Source organism: Lepidochelys kempii, chromosome 17, assembly GCF_965140285.1.
Source record: "Lepidochelys kempii isolate rLepKem1 chromosome 17, rLepKem1.hap1, whole genome shotgun sequence".
Lineage (NCBI taxonomy): Eukaryota > Metazoa > Chordata > Testudines > Cheloniidae > Lepidochelys > Lepidochelys kempii.
The window spans coordinates 8,053,081-8,077,147 of NC_136396.1; the positions used below are offsets into that span (position 1 = coordinate 8,053,081).

Below are 24,067 nucleotides of genomic sequence, written 5' to 3' on the forward strand. Positions count from 1 at the left end.
CTGAGGGGAGGGGAAAGAAGGAGGGGCTATCACCGGCTGGGAGCCGTGAGATCAGATGTCAGCAGCTCAGGGAGACATTCCCAGGAAGGGACAAGTGCTGCTCATTCATCACCCTGCCCTGGGACGGTCTGGACCACAGCTGCTCTTGTGGAGAGGAAGCAACCTAGGAAGGGAGCTGCTGGGGACCCTGTCGAGATCTCCCAACACCAAGGTAAGAGAGAAACACAAAACAGCGGGACGTTTGAGGCTCCAGAGATGAACTCTTAAAGAAACTAAACTGATCTGGATGGTATTATTCAGGTGCACTACCCTGGTGCTGGGCAAGATGTTAAGCTGTGTGCAAAATTATATATGTCAGTTGTAACAAATATTAAATGCATCAGTGAACAAATATTCAGCCCTGGTGTTAAGAAGTCAGACAGCACGGGGGGGGGGGGGGGGGTTGAGGGAAAGGTGGGGGGAATTGAATAGGAACCCTAGGTAATTGCTGAGATAATCTGAGTTTAGTCCATTAATAAACGCCAGTCCATTTGGAAATTTGACCACAACAAGCCTCCACCATGAAGTGCGGTCAAGGGGGCCTCTGAGGAGAAGACAAAAAGATCCCAGCAGTGTCAGAGCTGCCCCTCCTCTGCCTCCACCACTGTCTTACTGCTTGGAGTTTGCACATGCCTGGCAGTCTCCAGTGTACATTTTCCCAGTGATATCAAGGAGGCATGTCTGGAAAGACAGGGGCCTAATGTGAAAAAATCAACTGTGTGTGCAGTTCCCAGAGGGGACTCCTCTCTGTGCTGTCAGTATATTGCCTAAAGGTACAACTGGCTGGGAGGGAAGAGAGAGAAAGGAGGAACTGGAAAAGGAGGGGAGGGATATTGTCCACTGCCAGTGTAATTCCCAGGGGTGTTAGACAATCAGCCAGGCTACCCTGCCTATGCAGGAGGGAATGGGCTTATTTTGTGGGGTTGCAAAAGATAAAAAAGTAAATGTCTCCTGGTTATGTATTTTTCCTCCTTAAACCCACCCGACATTTATAGGGAAGTTCTTAATGAAACTGCCCAGCAAGATGTCCAACCCAGGAGTATTATTTTAATGGTTACAATTAAAGCCGCAACAGATGTTACTGCCCTTGAGTAAGGAAGCTGAATCTCAAAATGTATCCATAACTATAGGGGTATTTAGATAGAATATACCTGTACTGAAACTGTTCGTTCTTAAACTGGTCTAACCTTGTTTTAATTTGTTATGTTCTGCCAAATGCCTGTACTTTATGCGATACCCACTTTGATGCACGGTTCATTTGCAGCTTGCAGATGCTATTTTAAGTCACGTTTGTAAAACTCTCTGAAACTATTAGTAGGGTTGTGTTTTTCGTGGCATGTGTAATCCTCCTCCAGAGCCTAGGCTGGGGCAGGAAGGGCACTTTAGATAGATGTTTGCTGCTGCCTATATTACAGTTACAGGTGAAGCAAGATTGAGCTAACCCTCTGCCTCTTTCTGTGACGGCAAGAAGGCTTCCTCCCCTAGGCTACCTCTAGTGCTCGGGCCAACACCTTGCTCATTTGGGGCAAAGCCATGAAGGATGGGGCATTTACTTCTCTGGGGGCCCTCTCTTGTATCTTGGAAGTCAATGGGAGTTTTGCTGGTTTACACTTGTTTTGGAACCAATCATCTGCCCAACCTGATTAGCCAGGCCAACGCAGTGAGGGATGGGAGTGGGGAGAAGGGATCCTTCCCCCATGCCACGAAGTAGCAGAGGCTGCAGTTAATGCCACGGAGCCTTACGTAGCTTCCCCGCAGGGAAGAAGCTACATACTAGATCCTCCATTGTTAATGTAACTGAGACTCCAACACACTGTCCTGGAGGCTAGTGGACAGAGAGAACAAATACCATGAAACCTTGGTATCCTTACTGAGTCCTGACTCAGGATAAACTCCCTTTGGGTCCACTAGGCCTGGATGAGGATCTGGCCCCCATGACTGGCCGAACTGAACAGCAGGGTGCCTGTGGCCTGTTACTGTTTTACACTGCCTGGATTGTGGGGCCAGTGACTAGATTCCATTGGATGGGAGGATGGGGTGCAGATGTTCATTGGGGTGAACAGGGCTTGAGTGTCTTCTGTAGGAGTTTATCTAATGCAGGTGCCATCACATCAAAATGACCAAGGGAAGGTTTCAAGTTGAGCTCCTCTAATTAAAGTTCCTTTTGCTTTGCTAGTGTAACATGGCGAGCGGATAGGCACTTTAAAAAAAAGTCTCGCTAGGTGCCTTTGAAAAAACCCCTCTGCAGTTCACAAACCCAAGGCTGGGGCTCCAGGTTAGGCGCTTGCAACAGCCGGTCCAGTCTCTCTTTCTGCTGCATGGGGACGCAATTTGCCCTTAGCCTTACTGTGCCTCAGCTCCCAATCTGTAAAATGGGGATAATTGCACTGCTCTGTCTCACAGGGAGGATGTGAGGATGAACGCATTAAAGTTTGGGAGGCGTATGACCCATAGGCTGTCCATGCCAATTGCACAAAGCTGCTTATCCCTGGCATGTAATTCCAAGGGGCCAAAACTGTGGAGCCTTTTCTCATGCAAATAGACTCACTTAAACTAATAGGTCTATTTGAGTGACTTAGTGCTTCTCCACATGAGGGATGATTGCACAATCTAGCCCAAGGTAAACAGGGTGGGGCAAATTCTGCTCACAGTGTAAATCCAGAGCAGCCCCACTGAAGGGAATGTAGTTATTCCAGACTTACACCAGGGCACTCAAGTTCAGAATTTGGAACTTGTCCTTACTATAGAAACAGAGAGCTTTTGTTTCTCCCCTTTCCTCAGTGCAGCATCTAAGGGCCTTACTAAAGTTAGACAGAGCAGCCACCTAATCGCAACACAGTTGATTTCTGGCTCTCTCTGGGGTGCTCACTTTGCTTTTTGCGGGGGAGGGGGGTCACCTGAAGGGACACTGGAAATCACGACACAAAGTAGTGGCCAGATTCATAAAGGCTGACCTCAGACCTGCGACTGCTGACACAGACGGTCAGTGTCACTTTTGCAACATCTGGCACAGTTCTGACTACAAATATCCCTCTGAGTTTTGCTAGCTGGATCTATTTCCCTGGCTCAGCGTCCGGATCGCTGCTATGGGCAGGTCTGATAATCAATGACTGTCTTGTGGTGGGGATGAGATTGGAAAGGGATTATAATCTGTTCCTACTGGACAGCAAATTAGTTTCTTTCATTCTGCAAACCCAGAATATTGGCACCTGCCCTCAGTTCTCTCATTACACATCCAGCTCATCCATAATGAGGTGGCTATGGGAGAAGTGCAGGGGATAGCATTGAAAAGATACAGTTGAGGTACCTTTATGTCAAATCAGGCCTACACTTCTCTAATCATTTATTTCATCAACTGACCTCTGAGTTAACAGGGAACAGATTCCTCTACATTCACCTGAACCACTGGGACACATCTGTCCACCTTCAGGCCCAATGGTGTGTCCCAGGTGAATACCTGATTCTCCTTTTATGCTAAGGCCAAATTCTCTCCTGGTGCATACTGGCCCAGTTTACAGCAGGAGAGAATTTGACCCATAAACTTTCATCAGTGCAAGTCAGGAGTGAGATGAGAATCAACCCAGGTGTGTAATTCCCTCCTGCCTGACAGAAGAGCTGCAGTTTCTTTGCCACATGCACAGCATTTGCAGTCTCTATTTTGGGACTCTGCTGAGAGAATTTTTTCTCCTCACCTTCAACACCCCCAGCAAAACTGAAACCAGAAATATTCACGCAGGCCAAAAGGTGCACACTGGCCATTTCTGTATCAATCTGGGCAGCCATTCAGTGTGTCACACGTTTTGATTCAGGAGCGAATCCTGGTTGACATTTTCAAATTGTGAGAGTTGGAAGTAGGTTTGGTTTGGTTTGAAGGCTCAAAGGTGCAGCCCTGTCGGGTGCGACTGAGGCTCTTTCCAGTCCGTGCGCGTGTGCTTGAGCTTTGCTGTAGTGTAAACAAGCATTGATGCTGCGCCAGCAGGCCACCACATCCAAAGAGCTGCGGTTAACGCAAACAAAACCAGTAGACATGCACCTGATTTGACAGGGACAGTGACTAGCTGAGAGGGAGAGACATGCCCCCTGGTTGTTGCACCTATGCATTGACTCCAGCAGAGTCATCCAGCTGCAGCAGTTCACCAGCATGGGTAGTCCAGGCTCCCAGTGCCATTAGGCCCAAGAAACAAAGCCACCTATACCATCGGAGTACCTCGTCCTAGCTTTCTTTCCCCAGAGGCCTGTTTTTGCAAATCAAATTGGACATGGCAAGTTCCCCCCCCCCCCCCCGCCATGCATGCTCACTTATTGCTTCAAAAAGGACATGCTGTGTGTCCATAAAGCCAACGGAAAATCGGAAACGTGAAGGCAGAGAGCTAGGCGGATGTGGCTCCCGCCCTTCAAAATAACAAAGAAATCTCTGGATTGCAGCACCAGGTCTCCTGCTGTTTGGGAAGTAAAGAGAAATAATTCAAATGGTAGCGTGCCCATTCCACCCCCCCAACACCCACCCCCTGTATAAGCATCACAGCACTAAAAATATAGCTGGAGACAGATGCCCCGTGAATTTCGCAAGCAGAACACAACCAAGTTCCAGCACCAAGATTCACATTTAGAATCCGTTCTCCACAAGCCATTTCCCCCCTCCCCTGTGAACACAACATGGTGGTTGGAGACGGCCGCCAAGTGCTCTCGGCAGTTCAGTATGAGCAGCTCCTCTCTCACCAGCATCATCGTTTCGCTGGCTCAGAAAACAGGACAAAAGGCAGACGGGGAGGTTGGATTATCTGGAATTTCTCTTCCTCAAACAGTGCCTTGTGGAGGAGGCACAGGGACCTAATGAATCTAGATTTCCCCCCTTGGCAAATAGTCCATGTCACCGCCTGCACGGCTCTTCCTGTTAGGAGTGGGGCTTTTGGGTTTTAAGCAGTAATTCGCAAGGCCAGGAATTTCTAATCAGGAAAGAGGAATTCATTCACCGTTAGTTCTGAGCAACTGTCCATTCAAGCAGGAGTTTGTGAAGCCTTAAGCAGGCAGGGAATTATCTGCAGGGCACCCCAGAATAGGCGAGGGGCAAGAGGGACCTGTCCTTGCTTGGCCCAGCATGGCATCGTGAGAAGCGTTTGCTGCCACGTGTAAACCCCATTTAAAAATAATTGATTCAAACTAGCTTCACCTCCTCTCTCCCCAAACGCATCCCCCTCCCCCAATCTTGCTGAGAGAGTGTCCTCATTCCTTAGACCCACTGCTGCAGGTGGGAGGCCAGGTGTCACGAGGTGACTGAGTTTCATAATGGTTTATTACTGCTCTAACTTTGGAGGCTGTCTTGTGCACACATAACAGCCCCCCTCACCCCACCCTGCCCTTCTTTCAACTGTCGGTGGGATTCCTCACTTCCTGTCCTGAACTGCTGGGAAGCTTTGACAGGGCTTGTCTAACAGCTGCTGCCTATGCTCCAGAGGTGGTAGCAATCCAAAGGTTAAAATAGCAGCAGTTCCTCTATTCCTGTGAAACTGGGCAGATAGGTGGATCATGAGACTCAATTCGTTCGCTGGCAAAACACTTAAAGATCCTCCAATAAAGAAGGGCGGTGATTAGCATGTGCATATTCAGGAGCAGTTGGTAGCATTTAGAGATTGATCTGGAGGAGAAACAGCATGAAAGTGCCAGCTCATTTCCACTCAATGTTGTAACAAATCCTGAAGCCACCTAGGATTTCATGCTTATCCCTGTAAGGCATACTTGGGACGTCACAGCAGCGTGGGAATGGGATAGAGAGGAGCCAGAGCTCTGTCTAGATGACAGAGCTCAGATCCTCTTGCTCCAAAACACTGCCCTCTGTCACTGGAACTAAAAGGAGAATCCTCCTTTAGCAGTGAGCAATATAGGCCCTATGACACTCAGATGAGCAGTTCTGACTCTATCCAGCAGAGGACACTGTAATAGACACACACACACACCCCCAATCCCTTACAGTTTCATAGTTTAAATATTAGGGAACAGACTCTTTGTTGATGCTGAATAGCGCCTTACTGCAGCAGCAGTTCCACTGAAGAAACTGGGATTAATCATGGAGCAAAGTAGTACTCAGAGTAGATACAGGGAACAGAAGCTCACCCCACCTCATCAAGTTATTTCAGCAAGGGCTAAGGGAAAGCCACTTGGACATTGGTTTACAAATCACCAGGGAAAAATTAAGTAGTGATGGGATTGGGATTCTCAGATTGGGAGGACAAAATGAGCTGCACAACTTCAGAATAGGATTGGCCTCCTTCTCTCTTTGCATATTTTGACAAGTAATGAAATGGGAAACAATGCTGATATTTAAATAATCATCTTTAGGCTTCAGAGTTGAGACAGATGGGATAGTTTACACTGCTGGGGTGTTTTAGGCTGCCTGCAGACTCAGGCAGACATCACTGCATTATTGCATCGGATTCACCTTATTTTTCTTTTTAAACGAAAGTTTAGATTCTGGAGCCCCCTGATACAGCCACAAGGGCTAAGTATTGACTTGCTAGGTCACTGCAAACTGGCCCAATCCAAGCCTGACATTCTCACACATGACGTTGGTATCTTACTTTACAGGAGGAGGCTGGGCCTGAAGCCAGAAGTTCATAAATACCAATTCTGCTTCAAACCTTTATGTTCGAATAAAAATCCATTGGCTTCTTGCCTTGGGAAGCTCCCACCCAGAGCCAAGTGGCTGCAGCACTCAGAAGTTTGTAAATATCAGCACATGCTGTGTTACCACCCCCTTCTACTCCCCAGCCTAAATACTTTCCCTGCCTCTGCAACTCCCCCATGGGGAGATGTTGTCAGCAGCTGGCAGGATCCAGCTGTCAAGTGGGGAAAAAAAGCAGCCCTGACTGTTCTGTTCCTCAAAGCAGAGGGGAGAGATGTGATGTTGCATGCAGGGAACACAATGTATGGTGGGAGAGCTCAGTTTAGCTCAGAGGGAAGATACTACTGCAACTACGGAGGGATATTTCCAAAGCAGCACACGTGCAGAATGCTTTGGATCAGAGGAGAAAACATCAGCCGCCAAAAATCCCAAATCTCCGAACCACACCCCTTCATTAAAATCCCTCCCAAAAACTCCTCTCGCTTGTGCCACCCAGGGCTGCTAAATGAGAAAGAGAAAAGCCCGCACCACGTGCATATACCTGCACAGGGTAACCGCAGGATCTTATCGCAACTCTTGCCTTGCTGCCTGCCCCACTTTCTGGTTGCTTGTTGGGTCATGTATAACTCTAGACTGCACGCTCCTCGTACCTGTTTTGCAGAGTGCCTGGCACTGCAAAAGAGCAGTGACAATCGGGGACGGAACACACTTCATGTGGACCCACCCCTGGCTCAGCCACGCTTTATATTAAAGGGGCATCTAGGCTAGGAAACACATGCAATTAATAGATATTTTAATAGAGAGCTAATCCAATATCTAGAGTTCAACTGCTTAATAAATTGCTTATAGCCATCTATAATATACACTGTGGATGGCCTTTAACCACCTACAACAGGTCTGTATCATGCTTTTACCATCTATTAATCAGTCATTAACCCTCATAAGCCATCTATAAATGTACCCTGAATATAAAGCCTGACCCACTGCTCTTTAGAGTAACACCACAAGGCAAGAAATGAGACTCTAGCCCTAGTCTTCACTAGGATTTCCCATGCTAGCACTCAGCAGCGCTAGTGGAAGCCAGAAGCAGGAGTTTTCATGCGCCAGGCCATCTAACCCTGCCCTGCAGCTGCACTGATGAATGGCGAAAGTAGTCAGAGGGTAGCTATAACTTAGCTAGGTAGCTGTACTTCTCATTTGGACACAGTCACAGGGCAGCAGGTCTCATATCTTGCACTGTACCCGAGATGTGCAAATGTCCTGATATAACACAGCGCTGCGGGTGCTTAATGCTTCTGTGCGCCTTTCTAACTTACAGCTCCCTGTGGTTACCTTGATCGATGTAAATCAGGGTTGGCCTCCTAATTAAGCACCTGGACCTACAGGAATCCAATTATGTCATTCCTCCTCCCCCCCCCCCCTCGAAGGTTTTGCAATCACTTTCAAGATGTTTCATATAACCAGTTATAAGTTACCAAGGGCCTAGTTTAAAAGGGCAGGTCTGCTCTTCCAAGTGATTCTGTAAGAAGTGGCACCCTCCTAGCGGAGAGACCTGCTCCCTGTGTGCTTTTTACTTCCATTAACCCTGCAAAGCCAATTCAGCTATGAGACAGCCAGCTGGAGTCTACTTCTTTCTTCTGTGCCATCCACAGACTTGTTTACTATGCTCCAATCAGTTATGCCTGCGCAAACCGAACAAAGGCAATGGAGAGCATATTTTGATGGCAGCCAGATTACACTGGTGTCACTGAGGGTGCACAGGTCACTGCTGTCCTGCAGAACATTAATTGCGAGTGACAATGTATGAGAAGGAAAGAACCCAGCTTGACTCTCAAATCTGTGGCTGAATTTGCTGGGTGGAGAATTCTTTATATTTGCTGACTGAGCAGATCTGATATGGATTCACTGGGAGATGATAAATGTGGAACTTCAGGAGGCCATGTTCACATAGTCTGTTTCCAGAGTAGAGTCATGCTGTAAACTCAACCCTAAAACCTTGGGGAAAGGCTAGTCTGTTTTATTTGTACTGGGGAATGCAGTGGTGTTTACGAGCCCCCATCACGGATCGAGCCCCCACTGTGTTAGGCACTGTACAAAGACAGAATAAAATAAGATGGTTCCTGCCCGCAAAAGCTTAGAGTTTCTGAGTTAATGGACGATTTTCAGGAATGAAAACCAGATGGCCCAATTCTGCACTGACGTATCCTCCAGGTTACCCAACTCACTTCTACGCAGTGCAAGTCAGCACATAATTTGGTTCAAGGCTTGCATCATATACCTCTGAGCATTAATTTAGACTGAGACACAACCAAGGCATTCTCTGTCTTTTCTAAAATTATTTCACTTTTACCACCTGGTTTCCATTAACTCTCTTTCTTGACTGACTTGCTTTTCTCCCATCACAAGGTTATACGGATGGGCTCTGAATCAGCTATAACCCTTGTGGGAAGAATTGAGGTATCATCACTGACAGCTCAATGAACACATCAGCTTTTACCCAAAGGCAGCAAAGCAAAAGCCAGCGTAGGACGTTGGATGCATTTAGAAAGGAACAGGGGAATAAGCCATGAATACTGAAATGGCATAATTGCATGAATCAACAGCACATCCACCCCTCAAACCCCACCCCCCATGTCACCCCCAGAGTGACAAAAAATAATTCATCCCATGTCCCACCCCCTGTCCATCCATTGTTTACACACAGGATGGTGAGATATGGTAGGCCAAGCCATTATTGGTGTCATGGATCAAGAAAAGGTTACGAAGCCACTGCTGGGCAGAAGCTTCTGCGCAAGTCTGTGACTGTCGGTGGGACACTCCCACCATCCTCACATTCCTGCTGTTTGGATACAGGGCGAGCAGTCTTCCCTTCTAGAACATTAAAATTACATCTTTGCAAACAGCTAGGGGAAAGGAAGAGAGAGGCCCAGATGTAGGCGTGAATCTGACCCTACTCCTGTGGGCGTAGAAGAAACTGCTACTGACAACATCTGGCTCCGGAGAAGGTTTCTGAGGCAGGCTTGTCCACTGACACACATATTTTAAACACCACTATCCAAGAAAAGCAGCGATTTTTGCTGCTTAGCCTGGCTCAGAAGAGCCCCGAGAAGACTAGCGCACTCTGTGCCTACAATATTGACTTTCCTCTTTAGCACAGTATTAGTGCCCATTTGTCATGTTTAAAATGAATAATTTAATCTCTCCTGGGAGAAGGGTAAGATCCGGCTTTAATAGTGACATTTCACACACCCGAGCCACTAACCTGATTAAAACCCCAGACAATGCTTCAGGAAAGGACCAGAGACTTAGTTTCCTTTCTCTCAGGGAAAGCGCAATCCTCTAGATTTAGTTATTTCCCAAATGGTACCACAAGGGCCTTGTTGCAAGTAACTCAGGGTCTGAGACATGCTTTATACTTCTTTAATAAGCACTGAACTCTTCTGTACCTCTTTTCATTCGTAGATCTCAAAGCATTTTACAAAGGTCAGTATTGTCCTCTCCATTTCACAGACACAGAATCACAGAGAAGAAAGTGACTTGCCCACGGTCACCTAGCAGACCAGCGGAAGAGCGAGGAATTGAACCCAGTTCTGAGTCCTAGTCCAATAGTCTATCCACTAGGCCACACACTGCCTCCCCAATTTTAGGGGCTCCAACATGCCAAAGACTCCACAAGATGATGTAGCCACAGCTGTCAGCTATTGACCACATTACTTTGTTGTTCCCTTATTTTTCAAATAGGAATCTAACCCCAACATCAAGCACTGAGGGCCAGACTGTCACCTGCTCAACACCCACAATTAGGGCCAGCTTTTTAGGAGCTCTGCTCCCATTGGGCATTTGAATAAAGGGCCAGGTTTCAGAACAGTCAACCCTGAGTATCCAAAAATATCATGATTTAGGTCCCTTGAGATTTTTTTTTTTTAATTTCATGATTTTTAAGCCAAACGATGCTGTTCCTATTTGCCTTTTAGGGAGCACTCTGGTCATGTTTTCAAGCATTTTTCTGCACCCAAGGCGTAGAAACTTACTAGTTTTAAAAACAAAAGCAGAGCGTCTCATGCAATCACAGGATTTCAGGAAATGGAGCCATCAGACAGAGTCCCACAGATGTCACACGACTTGCATTAAAAGTCACAAGAGCTGGCAACAGAAAGTCATTTTCCAGAGCTCGGCACCCAACATGCCTAGCTTGTAAGAAAATCTGGCCACTTATTTTGGTGCCTGAATAAAAACTGATTTCTTTCAAAGCTCTGACCCAGAGGGTGAGTGCTGCACCCTGCTGAAAAATCCCACCTTTAGTGTTTAGTGGGTGCGTAAAGACAAATCCCCAGGCATATCAATGGAAAACTTTGATTTAGGTCCCTTGTGTCAGCTTGGAGAAGCTTAGAGACACTAGAATTTGCACACACTGAATGGTTTCAGAGTAGCAGCCGTGTTAGTCTGTATCCGCAAAAAGAAAAGGAGGACTTGTGGCACCTTAGAGACTAACCAATTTATTTGAGCATCAGCTTGCTACAGCTCACTTATATACGTTACCATGCACACTCTAACGAGAGTGATCGGGTAAGGTGAGCTATTACCAGCAGGAGAGTGGGGTGGGGGGGGCCCTTTTGTAGGGATAATCAAGGTGAGCCATTTCCAGCAGTTGACAAGAACGTCTGAGGAAAGGGCGGGGAATAAACATGTGGAAATAGTTCTTGATTATCCCTACAAAAGGTTCCCCCCTCCCCCAGCTCTCCTGCTGGTAATAGCTCACCTTACTCGATCACTCTTGTTGCAGTGTGTATGGTAACACCCATTGTTTCTTGTTCTCTCTGTATATAAATCTCCCCACTGTATTTTCCACTGAATGCAACCGATGAAGTGAGCTGTAGCTCACGCAAGCTTATGCTCCAATAAATTGGTTAGTCTCGAAGGTGCCGCAAGTCCTCCTTTTCTTTTTGCACACACTGAAGGTCTCCCCCCAGTGATTTAAGCCAACAGGGCCAGAGCAGCAACCCTGGGCGGGGGGAGGTCGAGAGCCACCCTCTAACCACAGCACTGGCACTAATGCAAAGCATCCCGCATGCTGCTTTCTTAGCGTACCTCAACCCGGATTCACAGAGTCCTCTGCCTGTCCGCTCAGGCCCCCCCTGTTCCTTCGAGACTGTCCCACCATAGGAAACCACATACCTGTTAGCCGGTACATAAAACGCAGGGCCAGCTGCCCATGGTGTCCATGCTTGGCTGAGGACCTCAGAGGCTGTGATCCCTGGTGGCAGGAGGCAGACTGGCTCTGAAGCCCTTCTGAGGGGGAATAGCAGGAGGGTGAACTCTCCTCCGGGAGCCGCGGGTTTGCCAGGCCTTCCACAGAACTCCACTCCAGCAGGGCAGGGCTGCGGGGACTCCGTCACCTGAGAAGGGCCTGGAGCCTTTGACTATGGGACCTTCTCACAACACCTTATCAGCCAGGCTCCTCCCCACAGCCCCTTAAACACATGTGGAAGTGCAAGAAGCCACCAATCACTGCTAGAGGGGAGGAGCTTGCTTCTGTTTCCCCCCTTCCCCACCCTCAATTGCATAAGGGTCAAAGCAGCACACCCAGTGGCCCACAGCCTTTCCTCAGGTGGCTACCACCAAACACCGGGGGGAGAGCGTTCACTTCAGGGGGACGCGTCCCAGCGGCTGAGCTCTGTGGCGTTGGGCTGGCCAAGATTTGATAAGAGCCCAGAGCAGAGGTCTCCAAACTTTGGGGCGCACCCCCCCTGCAGGGGTGTGGAGGAAGGTTCTGGGGCGGGGAGAGGCAGAGGGCAGGGCAGGAGCACCACCCAGGCCCGCTCCACCCCCAGACGTGGCCCTGGCCATGACTCCACTCTTGGCCCCAGCCTCGGCCCCCAATCCCTCCACCAGCCTCAGCTCCTGGCCACAGTTCTCTTCCTAGCCCCACCCCTACCCCCAACTGCAGCCCCAGCCTCAGCCCCCTTACCCCTGTCCACACCCTGCTCCTGGCTCTGGCTCCCGGGGTGGGGGAGGGCGTGGACGGGGCAAGGGGGGGGCATGACTGTGAAAAGTTGGGGGACCACTGGCCAAGAGGCTCCCTGTGGATTAGTGGTTCTGTGCTGTTGTGTCACAAATTGCCAATAAGAACACAAATCAGGGCCCGATGCCGGATGGAAAACTGCCCACTAATTAGCATGAGGCCATCAAAGAGCCATCAGTTGGCACAGATTCCTAGCCACTACTGAGCTGGACAGACCAGCTTTGGTTCAGTGGCCGAGAAAAGAAGGATTTCACCTACTGCCCTGCACAGTCACCCGTTTTCTCCCCAGAGCGATTAACTTTTCTAGAACAAAGAAAACCCCTCCTCTTTTTGAAGCTGCATGGGGGAGTTTGCTTTAAAAACAACCCTCAAAATAATATTTCTGTGCAACTGGCATGTGGCCAGTGTGCCTTTATTAACACTGTCTCAGAACTGCCCCAGCGTAGGTTTGGAAAGTAAGACAGTTTCCCCAAATGCAGTGGTGCATCAGCACATACGTAGCATTCATTCAGAGGAGGCTCCCAGCTCCTGCAGGGCAATGACACCTTAGTAGCAAACCAGGTGGAAGACACACGTGTGTCTCAGTGGATGTATTCTGCTGTCAGAGTCCAAAATAAAGTGGGGGGGGTTTGCACAGCTTAATTCACTGGGGAATATCTCTCTCCTTGACTCTTCCTGTGGTTAGGAATAATGTCAGTACTGCTTGCTCTTACGGGAGGGAGCCAATGAGGGCTGATACTCTAGCGACCGTGGAAAGTACTTGGTTATGGCTGGGTGGGATTCTCATGGGTTCGTTGATTTTTAGGCCAAAAGGGACCATCATGATTATCAAGTCTGCATGAAGTCAATGAGATTTGGGCACATAGGCCCAGGTCCTCAAATTTAGAATCCTAACATGCATTGATTTCAACAGGAGTTAGGAGTCTAAATATATTTGTGGACTTGGGTCCTAACTCCTTTAGAAGCCTTCATTGGGGATTTTTAAGAGCAGGGTAGACAAACACCTGACAAGGATGGTCTAGGTAATACTTTGTCCTGCCTTGAGTGCAGGGGACTGGACTAGATGACCTCTAGAGGTTACTTCCAGTTCTATGATCCTATGAAAATCCCACATTATATAACCAAGCAAGGACAACCAAAACAAAGAGGAAGAATGAGAAGTGTAAGGCGATTTTCACTCCCCAGACTACTTTCCCTAGCAGAAGCATTTCAGGCTCTTGAGAGAAGAATACCATGATTCAGGATGCGTGAAGGGGCAAAGCAAACTGCTCTGCTTCCTCGTGTGAGAGCTCATAATAGAGTCTGTCCTGCACTTTCAAACCCCAGTGGCCTCTATTACGTTGTGCTCCCCAGTCCAAAGAACGACATTTAACGTTCCTGTACTAACAGCTGAACTCCTCTCTGATGTGATGAGCACGCCTGCGGTAGAAATGGCCTGCTTTGCTCGTGCTCTGAATTTTTTCTCTTTTGTCATTGGATTAGTTGGAGACTTGGCGGCCTGCTTAGTGAATTTGAACATCAGCAGCTCTTCTCCACATAGTGTTAAGCTAGCTGCTGGTGGAAAGATCCCCCCCCCCTTTTTTTTTCCTAAGTGGAACGGTCATAGTGACTCTTGTGTTAAGAGCAATAGTGTCCGAGTCTAGAGGGGAGTGAGAAAAATAACTGGCTTTATAAAGAGAGTAATTCAGCTGAGTTCAATGGAAACTGCAATGGCAGACATTCAGTGAAGACTTGGGCCTAAGAAACTCCACTAGCCAAAGGGAGGTGCAAGCTTTATAATAAATTGTGTGTGCATGCACGCACAGACACACACACCCACACACACACACCCCTAGCTACCTCACTGTGGTCAGCAGAGATCCCCCTGTACCAAGACCATGGCCCCTTGCTAAAAGAGTTTATTCAGCAGGATGAACCAGATCATAGAGGGACTGGGGCATAATTACCTGCACCCAGCCAGTGTGTTACAGTTACACCATCCAACAAACTCTTATTGGGTGAGTCCATGAAACAGGTACCTAGCTCTCAAAAGTTGCAAATTAACCCTTTCATGGTAGGGACTGTGCTAGATCAAAATAGGGTCACTGGGCCAGTGCTCACTGATTAACAGCAGGTGTGAAATTCCCCTTCACTACTTTGCTATGACTGCAAGGCTGTGCAGGGGACCTCGGCTGCTTTGGGGAGCCTGGCAGAGTGTTCACTAACAATCCCAGGGAACTGCCTACATGACACTACGATCTGAGGAATTTGTGCATAACTGTCGGCACTAGATATGTAGCACATTATGTTGGACACTGTCCAGGTTCCTTAATCTATGGGCTGTCCTGTTAAATTTACTGCGGTGACTAGCTACCACAATTGAAATAAACAGGCCTTTATTTTATATTGATTTTATCCTCTCATTTTTCCAAGCAGGGCAGCATCCTGGGTATTCCAATGGCAGAACCACCATCAGTTTTGTGAATGTCAAATAGACCCACGTAACAATAACAAATGTGTATCTGGTAAGGCAAACAAGCAACATCACACATTAACCAGCAGCAAAAAATCCCCACAAACAACTGACAGGAATTTTACCCTGGCTGGGAGAGGCCATCTAAGGCTAGATGCTTGCTGCAATTCACACACAGGCAGCTTCGTGCCACACAAGCTGGTGTGTGGTTTACAAAGCAGGACTGGCTTGTGGAGGGTAAAAGTATTAATCATTTGGTGTCTGCAGAAAGTTGCTTCCTGAAAAGCAGACACTAGGGCACTGGGCTGAAGCGCTTTGAACCTCTCAGGGGAGCAGCCCGAGACTGGCATGTTGTCCTGTCTGTTTGGTTGATCAGCTGGCTAGTGCCAATGAAGCGTTAAGGCGAGAGCTGTGTAGTAGGTGTCGCTCTGGAGGCTGGCAATGGGACTTGGAGCATTCAGCAAGGAGCAGTGTAACAGGATGCTCCTGTGGGGGTTGTTGGCAGCAGGGATCAAACCCAGGACCTCTGGATCTGAAAGCACGAGCCTCCACTCACTGAATTCCACAAAGGCTGGACAGACTCAAACGTCTAGCTGATTCAGCCACTACAGGGAGACAGAGAGGCACCCTGAGCAAGCACAGGTTACACAAGGTTGCCTGTTCTAGTCCAAACCCGGTCACTGGTGACAGAGTTGTTAATAGGTGAGGGCCCATATGACACAAGCTGGTGGTCACCCTCCTGTTCCCACTAGACAGATGGCTCCATCGGCAAAGCCAGCCTCTGCACAGAGCTTAAGGACTGAAAGGGCCCTGGAGTCTGACCTCCCCTCTTACACTGAGGAGGGATCACTCCATGTCAAGGCTGCGGCTCCTGGGCAAAATGTGGATGTTGCCCCTAAATATGCGCACAAATATTCATGAACCAAAAGGGCTAAGTTGCAGGGTAAGGGGCTTAAAAATGCCAATACCAGTCGTGCTAGCCAGGCACGTGTATTCTGCTGTAATGAGCCACATGCTGGAGAGGCCTCACTCCTGCCTCTGGAAAGAGCGGATGCGTCCAGCTGAATATTTAAGATAGACAAGCTCTCACCCCTCCTTGACTCTGCCGTTTTTTGGAACAGAAGATCTGATCTCTACTAACTGTATTATCTGTTGAACTGAACAGGAACAACAGACTGTGCTGATTAACATCAAATAGCCCTGTGCAGAGCAGTTAAGGTGATGCTAACATCGGTCAAAGGCCCAGTAAGGAGTTTGCTGCCCAACTCCCTCTGACTTTCAATGGGAATTAGGTGTTCAGCTGCCCTTTGTGTCTCTTACTATCTCCCTCTACAAGCATTAGGCTCCCGTGGTGTCTTTATCTTGATCGAGAGCAGAGCCACCCATCAGAGAGAGAGAGAGCGAGAACTACATAAAGGGACATGGCATCAAGGAAATGGGAACACATGGAGCTGCCTGATTCCTAATAATAAAAGCTAAGCTATGAATAAATAGAGGAAAACAAGGGCCTGGAGTCCTGTGTTAAAAAATGCTTTGAAGATGTCAGGGTGTCCCCCATCACCTTCACTGCTGGTAGGAACCCCGCTGCCAAACTGAGCACTAGCCAACTGCTTGTTCAAGGCTCGGAGGGGAAGCCTGTGGCAGTTCGAACTTGATTATGGCTGTGCAGTCCCTCAGCAAAGCCCAAGTTCTGTAACCCAACTGAAAACAATTAGATGAGAGCTGGAGCAGGTGCCTGCCATCACTGAATTGCAGCCGCATATTTGCGCATTGCCACCACTTGCAGTCAAAGAGAAAGGCCCTCCAAAGGGGCGTTTTCTGACTTTGACACATGCTTCCGCAAAGGAGATGCGCACTGGTTTTAAACAATCATATTCTCCTGCCTCCAGCTAGCTTGACTCAGTTCCTGAGCCACAGTCAGTCAACGTCCAGCGTGCTCTGTGCCTCTGAGTAGCAGTGAAGGTGCATTAAGGTACTCGTCAGCAGTGTTTTGCAAGGGGTGCTTTTTACAACGTAACAAAGCCATCGTCATCCTGAAATGTCACTGTGCTGCATGCTACTGTCATGGACAGCAGGGGTAGAACTCTGATCCTCCTGCCCCCAAAAGACAGGACCCTCTTAGTCTAAAGAACCACCTCAGTTAGCAGTTAGAAAGTGTATGAAACACAGTTGAGTTATGAATTCTGTCCAATAGAGGGCAGTGATATACCTGCCACTTTGCCAATTTCATTCCAATATTTAGAGGCAGGATCCACATCAGGCATCCTTTGGATTTTCGACTGCCTGCCTCAGGCAGATGTAGTTATTTATATAGCACTGTGGATGTACATGACTCTGTCTAAGCAAAGAAGAGAAGCACTTACAGCCTTTATTATGCCTGTTTGTACTGGCTTGCTGCCTTCTAAGCAGAAATCCTAGCAGCTCAGATCAACCCTCCATACGGTGCCTTTTATCGTTCACCATTGAGTTTGCCTGCCCATTACACTTGATTGGACACCTGACACCAGCATACCATGTTTTATTTATCTCCCGAGATGCGGGCTCCGAAGACCAAATCAGCTTTTCCTTTGCCCTCTGCTGTTCACCTGAGCTCCTTCCCATTTCAAGCTCAGCATGCAGTTTGTGGGTAGCTAAAAATCCACGTAAGGAAAAAAGATTCCTTTCCCACTTACCATCCGAGTAACCCTCCCCGTGTAAGCTAGAGCAATGCAGAGTACATCAGCCTCTTGCTCTTGGCTATATCTTGGTTAGACAAAAAGGGTAGCAGGGAGTGAAAAGCAAAGGTGTGCAATACTCAAAGCCTTTTCAAAGGAGGCTGGCTATGACTCACTCTTTGCCTTGGAGTTCACCACACCATAGCAGCATTTTCAAGAGGACAGTGTGTTGGTTCTTATGTTCAGCAAGCATTCTTTCATGGAGCTACATTATTTTTAGGCTAATCAGTCTGTGTAAAAAGGGAGCTATCCCAGTCAGATGACTTCATTGTCATCTGTTCGCGTACAACAAAACGAAGGTATTCGTGTCACATTCCTGGAGCCAGCTCAGAAAAGCTGAGCACTGAATTTGGCTTTGAGTCAACCGACTTCAGCACTTTTCTTCTCTGGCGCTGAAACTCATTTGAATGCTTCTCTGGCTCCAGAGTCATGAAATGATCATTTCCTCTTGTCAGAGGAATGCAGTCACCCTATCACAGGAAAAATGATACCGGCAAGGAGTTGGCTGGCCTGTTCTCCTCCTGGACTCTCTTTTTGGTAGAGGATACTTTAGAAAACCTACAAGGGAAAAGGCTGGTCTTGTGATTAAGGCACTAGATTGGGATTCTGGAGATCTGGGTGCTATTTCCAGCTCCATTTACTAGGGTTCACTGTGTGAACCTACAGCACAGAACAGTGAGACAGTTGTTTATTGAGAGTCTCAGTTCCTCTGCTTCTATGTTGTATCCCTTGGCCTATACAGTGTTGCCAACGCTCATGATATCCGATGGGTTTCTTAAAGCCTTCGTTCCTGGATTCATGTCATTAGGTGAGAATCTCAGCTTTCCCTTAAAACAAAACAAAAAACCTGCAAGTTTTTAGCCTTCAAAAATGCAGAGAAAAGGCTGAAACTATGATCCAGATGCACCCTAAAGGCTCCAAACCCAGAAAACCAAGTGAACCCACCATTTATCATTCCAGTGATTTGGGGGGGGGGGGGAGCGACTGACTCATGATTCTGAATACTTCGGGCTGCCAATCCAGCATTTATTTAGGATGTAAGCTCTTCAGAGGAGCAGCAAACTATTATCCTCTGTACATTCAACACCTACCCTAAAAGCAGCAGTTCCTTGTTCTCCTCCCAGTTCAGGTTTGGATTCGTTACACCAACAACAGCAGCAGCTGCTGCCGCGGTACCTTAGCTGTGTGCCCGAAGGGAGAGTTCCACAAAAGGAAAGGCTTCCCCTGCATGTAAGGGTCCAAGACCCTTCTTTTTCCATTCTTTCTAATGTAGAGTCTGATGCGGATAATGCAGCGATTTTATTCCTTTGAGAAAGCTAGCTGACATACATGCTCTTGCTGGATGGGCACAGCAGAAATGTCCAGACAGCTACGTAACATGTCATGAAGGCATACATAAAGGCCGCATCCAGGGCATTCGAACTCAAAACCATCAGCACCAAAAACTCAAGTCCTTACTGGTTGAGCTAAAGGAATAATTTAGTTAGCTGGGTGTGTAGCGCAAGCTTTATCCTAACAGGAACAAGGCACTAGATGGAGATAGTCGCGCACATTAAATCAGCGCATTACAGATACATGCCAAAGAACATACTGACACTGTTTAAAGTGTTACTAGGTTACTGAGAGGGCCCTACCAAATTCATGGCCATGAAAAACACATCACAGACCGTGAAATCTGGTCTCCCCTCATGAAATCTAGTCTTGTGTGTGCTTTTACCCTGTATTATATTGATTTCTCAGGCGAGACCCGTGTTTCTCAAACTGGGGGTCCTGACCCAAAAAGGAGTTTCGGGGGGGAAGTCAACAGCCACCACTCTTTGGCCACCATCAGCAGCACAGAAGTAAGGGTGGCAATACCATCCCATGGTGCCCTTACTTCTGTGCTGCTGCCTTCAGAGCTGGGCGGCTGGAGCGTGGCGGCTGCTGACTGACGGCCCAGCTCTGCAGGGAGCAGAACAAAAGTAAGGGAGGCAATACCATACCATGCTGTCCTTCCTTCTGCGCTGCTCCTGGAGGCGGCTGTGCCTGCAGAGCGGGGCTCCTGGCCTGCAGCCGCCGCTCTCCAGCTGCCCAGCTCTGAAGGCAGGGCCGCCGCCAGCAGCAGGGCAGAAGGAAGGGTAGCAGTACCGCAATCCCCCCTACACCGCCCCACAACTCCTTTTTGGGTCAGGACCCCTATAATTACAACACTGTGAAATTTCAGATTTAAATAGTTGAAATCATGAAATTTACGATTTTTAAAATCCTATGAGTGTGAAATTGATCAAAATGGACCCTGAATTTGGTAGGGCCCTAGTTATTGATGATGTAACGTACCTGCAGTATAGTGTTGAACACAAAATGTTATAGCGAGCTTATCTCTTTGATTCATAGATTTTAAGACCAAATGGGACCGCTATAGCATCTAGTCTGACTTCCTGTATATCTCAGGCCATTACATTTCACCCAGTTACCCCTGTACTGAGCCAATAACTTGGTTTGACTAAAGCATAATTTGTGTTTGGCTAAAGCAAATCAATTCTTTGGATGAGTAATTCCCAACATCAGGTTGAAGAGAACAGCTGCCAATTTAATTTCCAGACTGAGATTGTTTGAAGATGACCTGCAAATTATTAAAATAAACTGGGAATGTGCCCTTCTTTGCTTCTCTATGGTCTATGGAGAAGGCCTAACAGGTTGGTGAGGAGGAGGGGAGGGAAAGGGTATTGAAAAGGTTTTTTCTTGGTTCTGCCCAGTGGGTTTATTTGTTTGTAATTTCTGAAATAGCAGGAATGCCCAGCTGTGGTCTTTGCTGGAGGAAACGCTGGCAGTCCCAGAGGCTGTGCACTGCTAGTTCATAAAGCTTAAGGGAAGGGGGAGGGTTCTCACTCCTGAACAAAGGCTTCCTTTCTCCAGTATGTCAGTCACTGGCATTAAAAAGAATCAGTCTGAAAATCTCTTCCCTTTGTACACTCATTCAGCTCTCACGCTCTCGGCTGTGGTAACAGTACCATTTTATTTGTTCTCCAGACAGTCTTCCAACCTAGACAGGACCGGACTTTCTACGATGTGTGGGGGGACGACACACTTTCAGGTCTCTAACTATGATAAAGGGAACGGAAGGGTAAACTCCTAGTGTTTATTTTCTTTGTAGGTGACCTATTTTAGATATCTAAAAAGGGAGGGTGCATTTAGGAGGAAGGAGGTGTAAACCATGTGTTTTTCACTATTTGTCAAGGGGCCCAACTGTGCATACAAGACAAAGGCAGTCCTTGCCCAGGAGAGCTTACACCACTGGGGACACTCCAGGGCATAGTAGGATTCTGCGTTTCTACATTCGAGGGCTGCTGTTATCTCTGTCCCACTTACAGTGTTGCTTGTATTTTACAGGGTTAGTGACCAAGTGGAGAAAAGTTCTAACTTAAAGCCTCCAGGCAAGACAATTCCCTTGGTAGATCACATTGGATCCCTTCCCATAATGGAAGCCTGAGAAGCAGGAACCTCCATGACCTCCAGAAACCACCACTCCTTACCACGAGTTCTAATGGCACCTCGAATGTTTACTGAAGGAGAACTTGGGGGCATTGCCCAAATCACCCCGTCTCTGTACCTGAGCAGGGGCAGCGTGGCCTCAAACCGACAACTGCTTCTGGCCCAGGGCATCACCTGCATAATCAATGCCACCATTGAGATCCCCAACTTAAACTGGCCCCAATTTGAATATGTCAACGTACCTGTGGCTGACATGCCTGATGCCCCCATCTCCCTATACTTTGACAGCGTGGCTGATAAGATACAAAGCGTCATGCGGAAGAACGGGGCCACCTTAGTCCACTGCGCAGCTGGTGTGAGCAGATCGGCCACCCTGTGCATCGCTTATCTGATGAAGTACCAAGAAGTCTCTCTGGTTGAGGCTTACAACTGGGTCAAGTCAAGACGCCCCATCATACGCCCCAACGTGGGTTTCTGGAGGCAGCTGATAGACTACGAGCGGAAGCTGTTTGGGAAGACGACGGTTAAAATGGTACAGACACCGTATGGTATACTCCCAGACGTTTATGAGAGAGAGGGGAGACCCCTCATGCCTTACTGGGGGATTTAATGTGATTGCATCAACAGGAAGAAGAAGAGCACAAGAGACTTGCTATTCTGCATCTACCAGACTGGAGACATTCCCTTCTCTTTTGATTGGCCAACTTTTAGTTCTTTACTATACAGCAGAACCTTGCTAATTGTCACATCCCTAACCAGCAAGGCCAACAATTCCTAAAAAAACGTATATACACACACATGGAATCCTTGATTGAACATTACAGTGAGCTCTCTTTACTAAATTTAATTCTTCCACAAAGCATCCCCTGCAGTCAGTTTATTAGTATACTACAAGTGAAGAACTAAAAGGCATGTGGCAGAATTAATGAACAAAGTACGCTTTGTGATGAGGTAGCCTGAATATTTCTTTACTAGCTTATTTTCTTCCGTGCAAAACCCTGTAGCCAATGAGCAGCATTAGCACAAAATGAATGAGGTCCGCCTCTAAACTCCAATTCCATGTGTTTGTTTTATTGAGAGACAGGGAGGGAGGAGCGTGGAAATGCACTGCTAATGCTGTCATTTTCTTTAAATACCATAGTGGTTCTCAATATATAGTGTTAGAGAGCGTTAGCCAGCTTTTTAAATCTTTATAAGTAGTTAAGCCAGTCAAAGCCGGTCATAAATAAAATAATTTAAACAACTAAGACAAATGAATGCTGCCATGTCCCGCCCCCGCCCCCTAGTCCACATCAGGGTAGCAGTTCCTGTGAGCATTTATACACCTGAATAATGTTATGTCATTAGTAAGTGTTTGCATGACTGGGGGGCAAACAACAGAGCTCATTTCAAAGTGAAGATCAGTACAGAAATGATGGGTTAACCTTTCCCACACTGGCCAGCCAAATGAAGCTTTGTCTACACAGTTACCCTCCCAAAGGGGTTGAGCTGTATTTTTTAGTATTCAGTCAACCGGTAAATAGAAAGTAGATAAATCTGCTTGATAACTTAGCTGTAAGTATAGTCATGACCTGCCTCAGATCTTTTCTGATTCAGTGTTATGGCCTCAAGGATTACGTTGCATTCCTGAATTTTTCTAAGCAAAATACGTTAATCTGTTAAACCTCCTGTACAAAGGTGTCTTTATTGAGAAGTCTGTTTTGTTTTGCTTCTGATGAGAAAGAGAGATTCTAACTTGAAAAGTGGTAGAAGATACTAGATGATATGACAGCTGAGTTATGAGTATTATCCACATCCTTGCCTGTCACTAACAAACATAGCTGGAACATCGAAAGAACAAAGCAAGTATCTTACTCAACAAGACTGTTTGTGGCCTTCCCTGTATCGCTAAAGGAGGAACATGCAGATTTCTGGATACAGAGAGATAGATACCTGATTTAAATGAGAGACTATCCTTGTAACAAATTTTAATAAAGATTAAAACTAGAACTCAGGAGTTCCTGTTCATACTCGGGCTCTTACCGTCTCTGAATTTCCAGCAACAACACTGGTTAAGCTTCAATAGTAACGTTAATACAAATCACAAATACAAATGCATTTTTATTAAAACTTGTAATCAGTTACCAGTACCTTGACTAAATTGTGTACACTAAATCTAGACCTTCAAGACACACTAACATAGACCTCTCACTACAGAAAAGTCAAGCACTGAATTTGGCTCACTACTGCATTTTTATCGTCTGGAGTTGTATTTGAATTTCCGAAATGCTGATATTCTGGTTTAAGAAAAGTATTGGAAGTGATCGATGTGTTTGTCATAATGATTTGTTGCACCAGACAGTAGAGTCTACAACCTAGTGGGCAGGATTCTGGTCTTCCAAAGTAAATCAGAACAACTGAAAACAATGAAGTTGTCCCTTGTGAAAAAACAGCATTTAAATGGGATCAGAATCAAGTCTCTATAGCCTGAGCTGCACATGCATCAGTGGGAAAACAATCTAAACGGATTCATGACAGAGGGGTTGGCCTGAATCCAAGAGATACACTTTGATTAACTCAGTACTGGAAATAAGTTTTCAAATGAACTGTGAAGATCTGAATTTCACCACAGTGGGCAGGTACCACTTGCTGAAAATCATCTACTGGGAAAAGAAAATGCTACATTAGCTTCTAGGGTCAGATTCAGTGTCCAATGAAGTCAATGGAATGACTCCCATTGAAGCCAGTGGCCAGTGAATTGGGCCCCAAGT

General features: G+C 47.1%; 2 protein-coding genes across 2 annotated transcripts in view; one reads left to right on the plus strand and one right to left on the minus strand.

Moving 5' to 3' along the window:
• SYNRG (synergin gamma) overlaps positions 1-24,067 on the minus strand; it is a 134,874-nt gene that overhangs the window by 35,465 nt on the left and 75,342 nt on the right. The gene's annotated exons all lie outside the window — the stretch shown is intronic.
• On the plus strand, positions 20-23,306 carry DUSP14 (dual specificity phosphatase 14). The gene is made up of 2 exons (XM_073315624.2): positions 20-211; positions 21,216-23,306. Exon 2 carries the CDS (start codon positions 21,331-21,333, stop codon positions 21,925-21,927), a length of 597 nt encoding a protein of 198 aa, XP_073171725.1. The 5' UTR covers positions 20-211; positions 21,216-21,330; the 3' UTR covers positions 21,928-23,306.

Coding starts and splice junctions, on each gene's coding strand:
- DUSP14 (XM_073315624.2), top strand. CDS start 21,331: ATGACCTCCAGAAACCACCACTCCTTACCACGAGTTCTAATGGCACCT.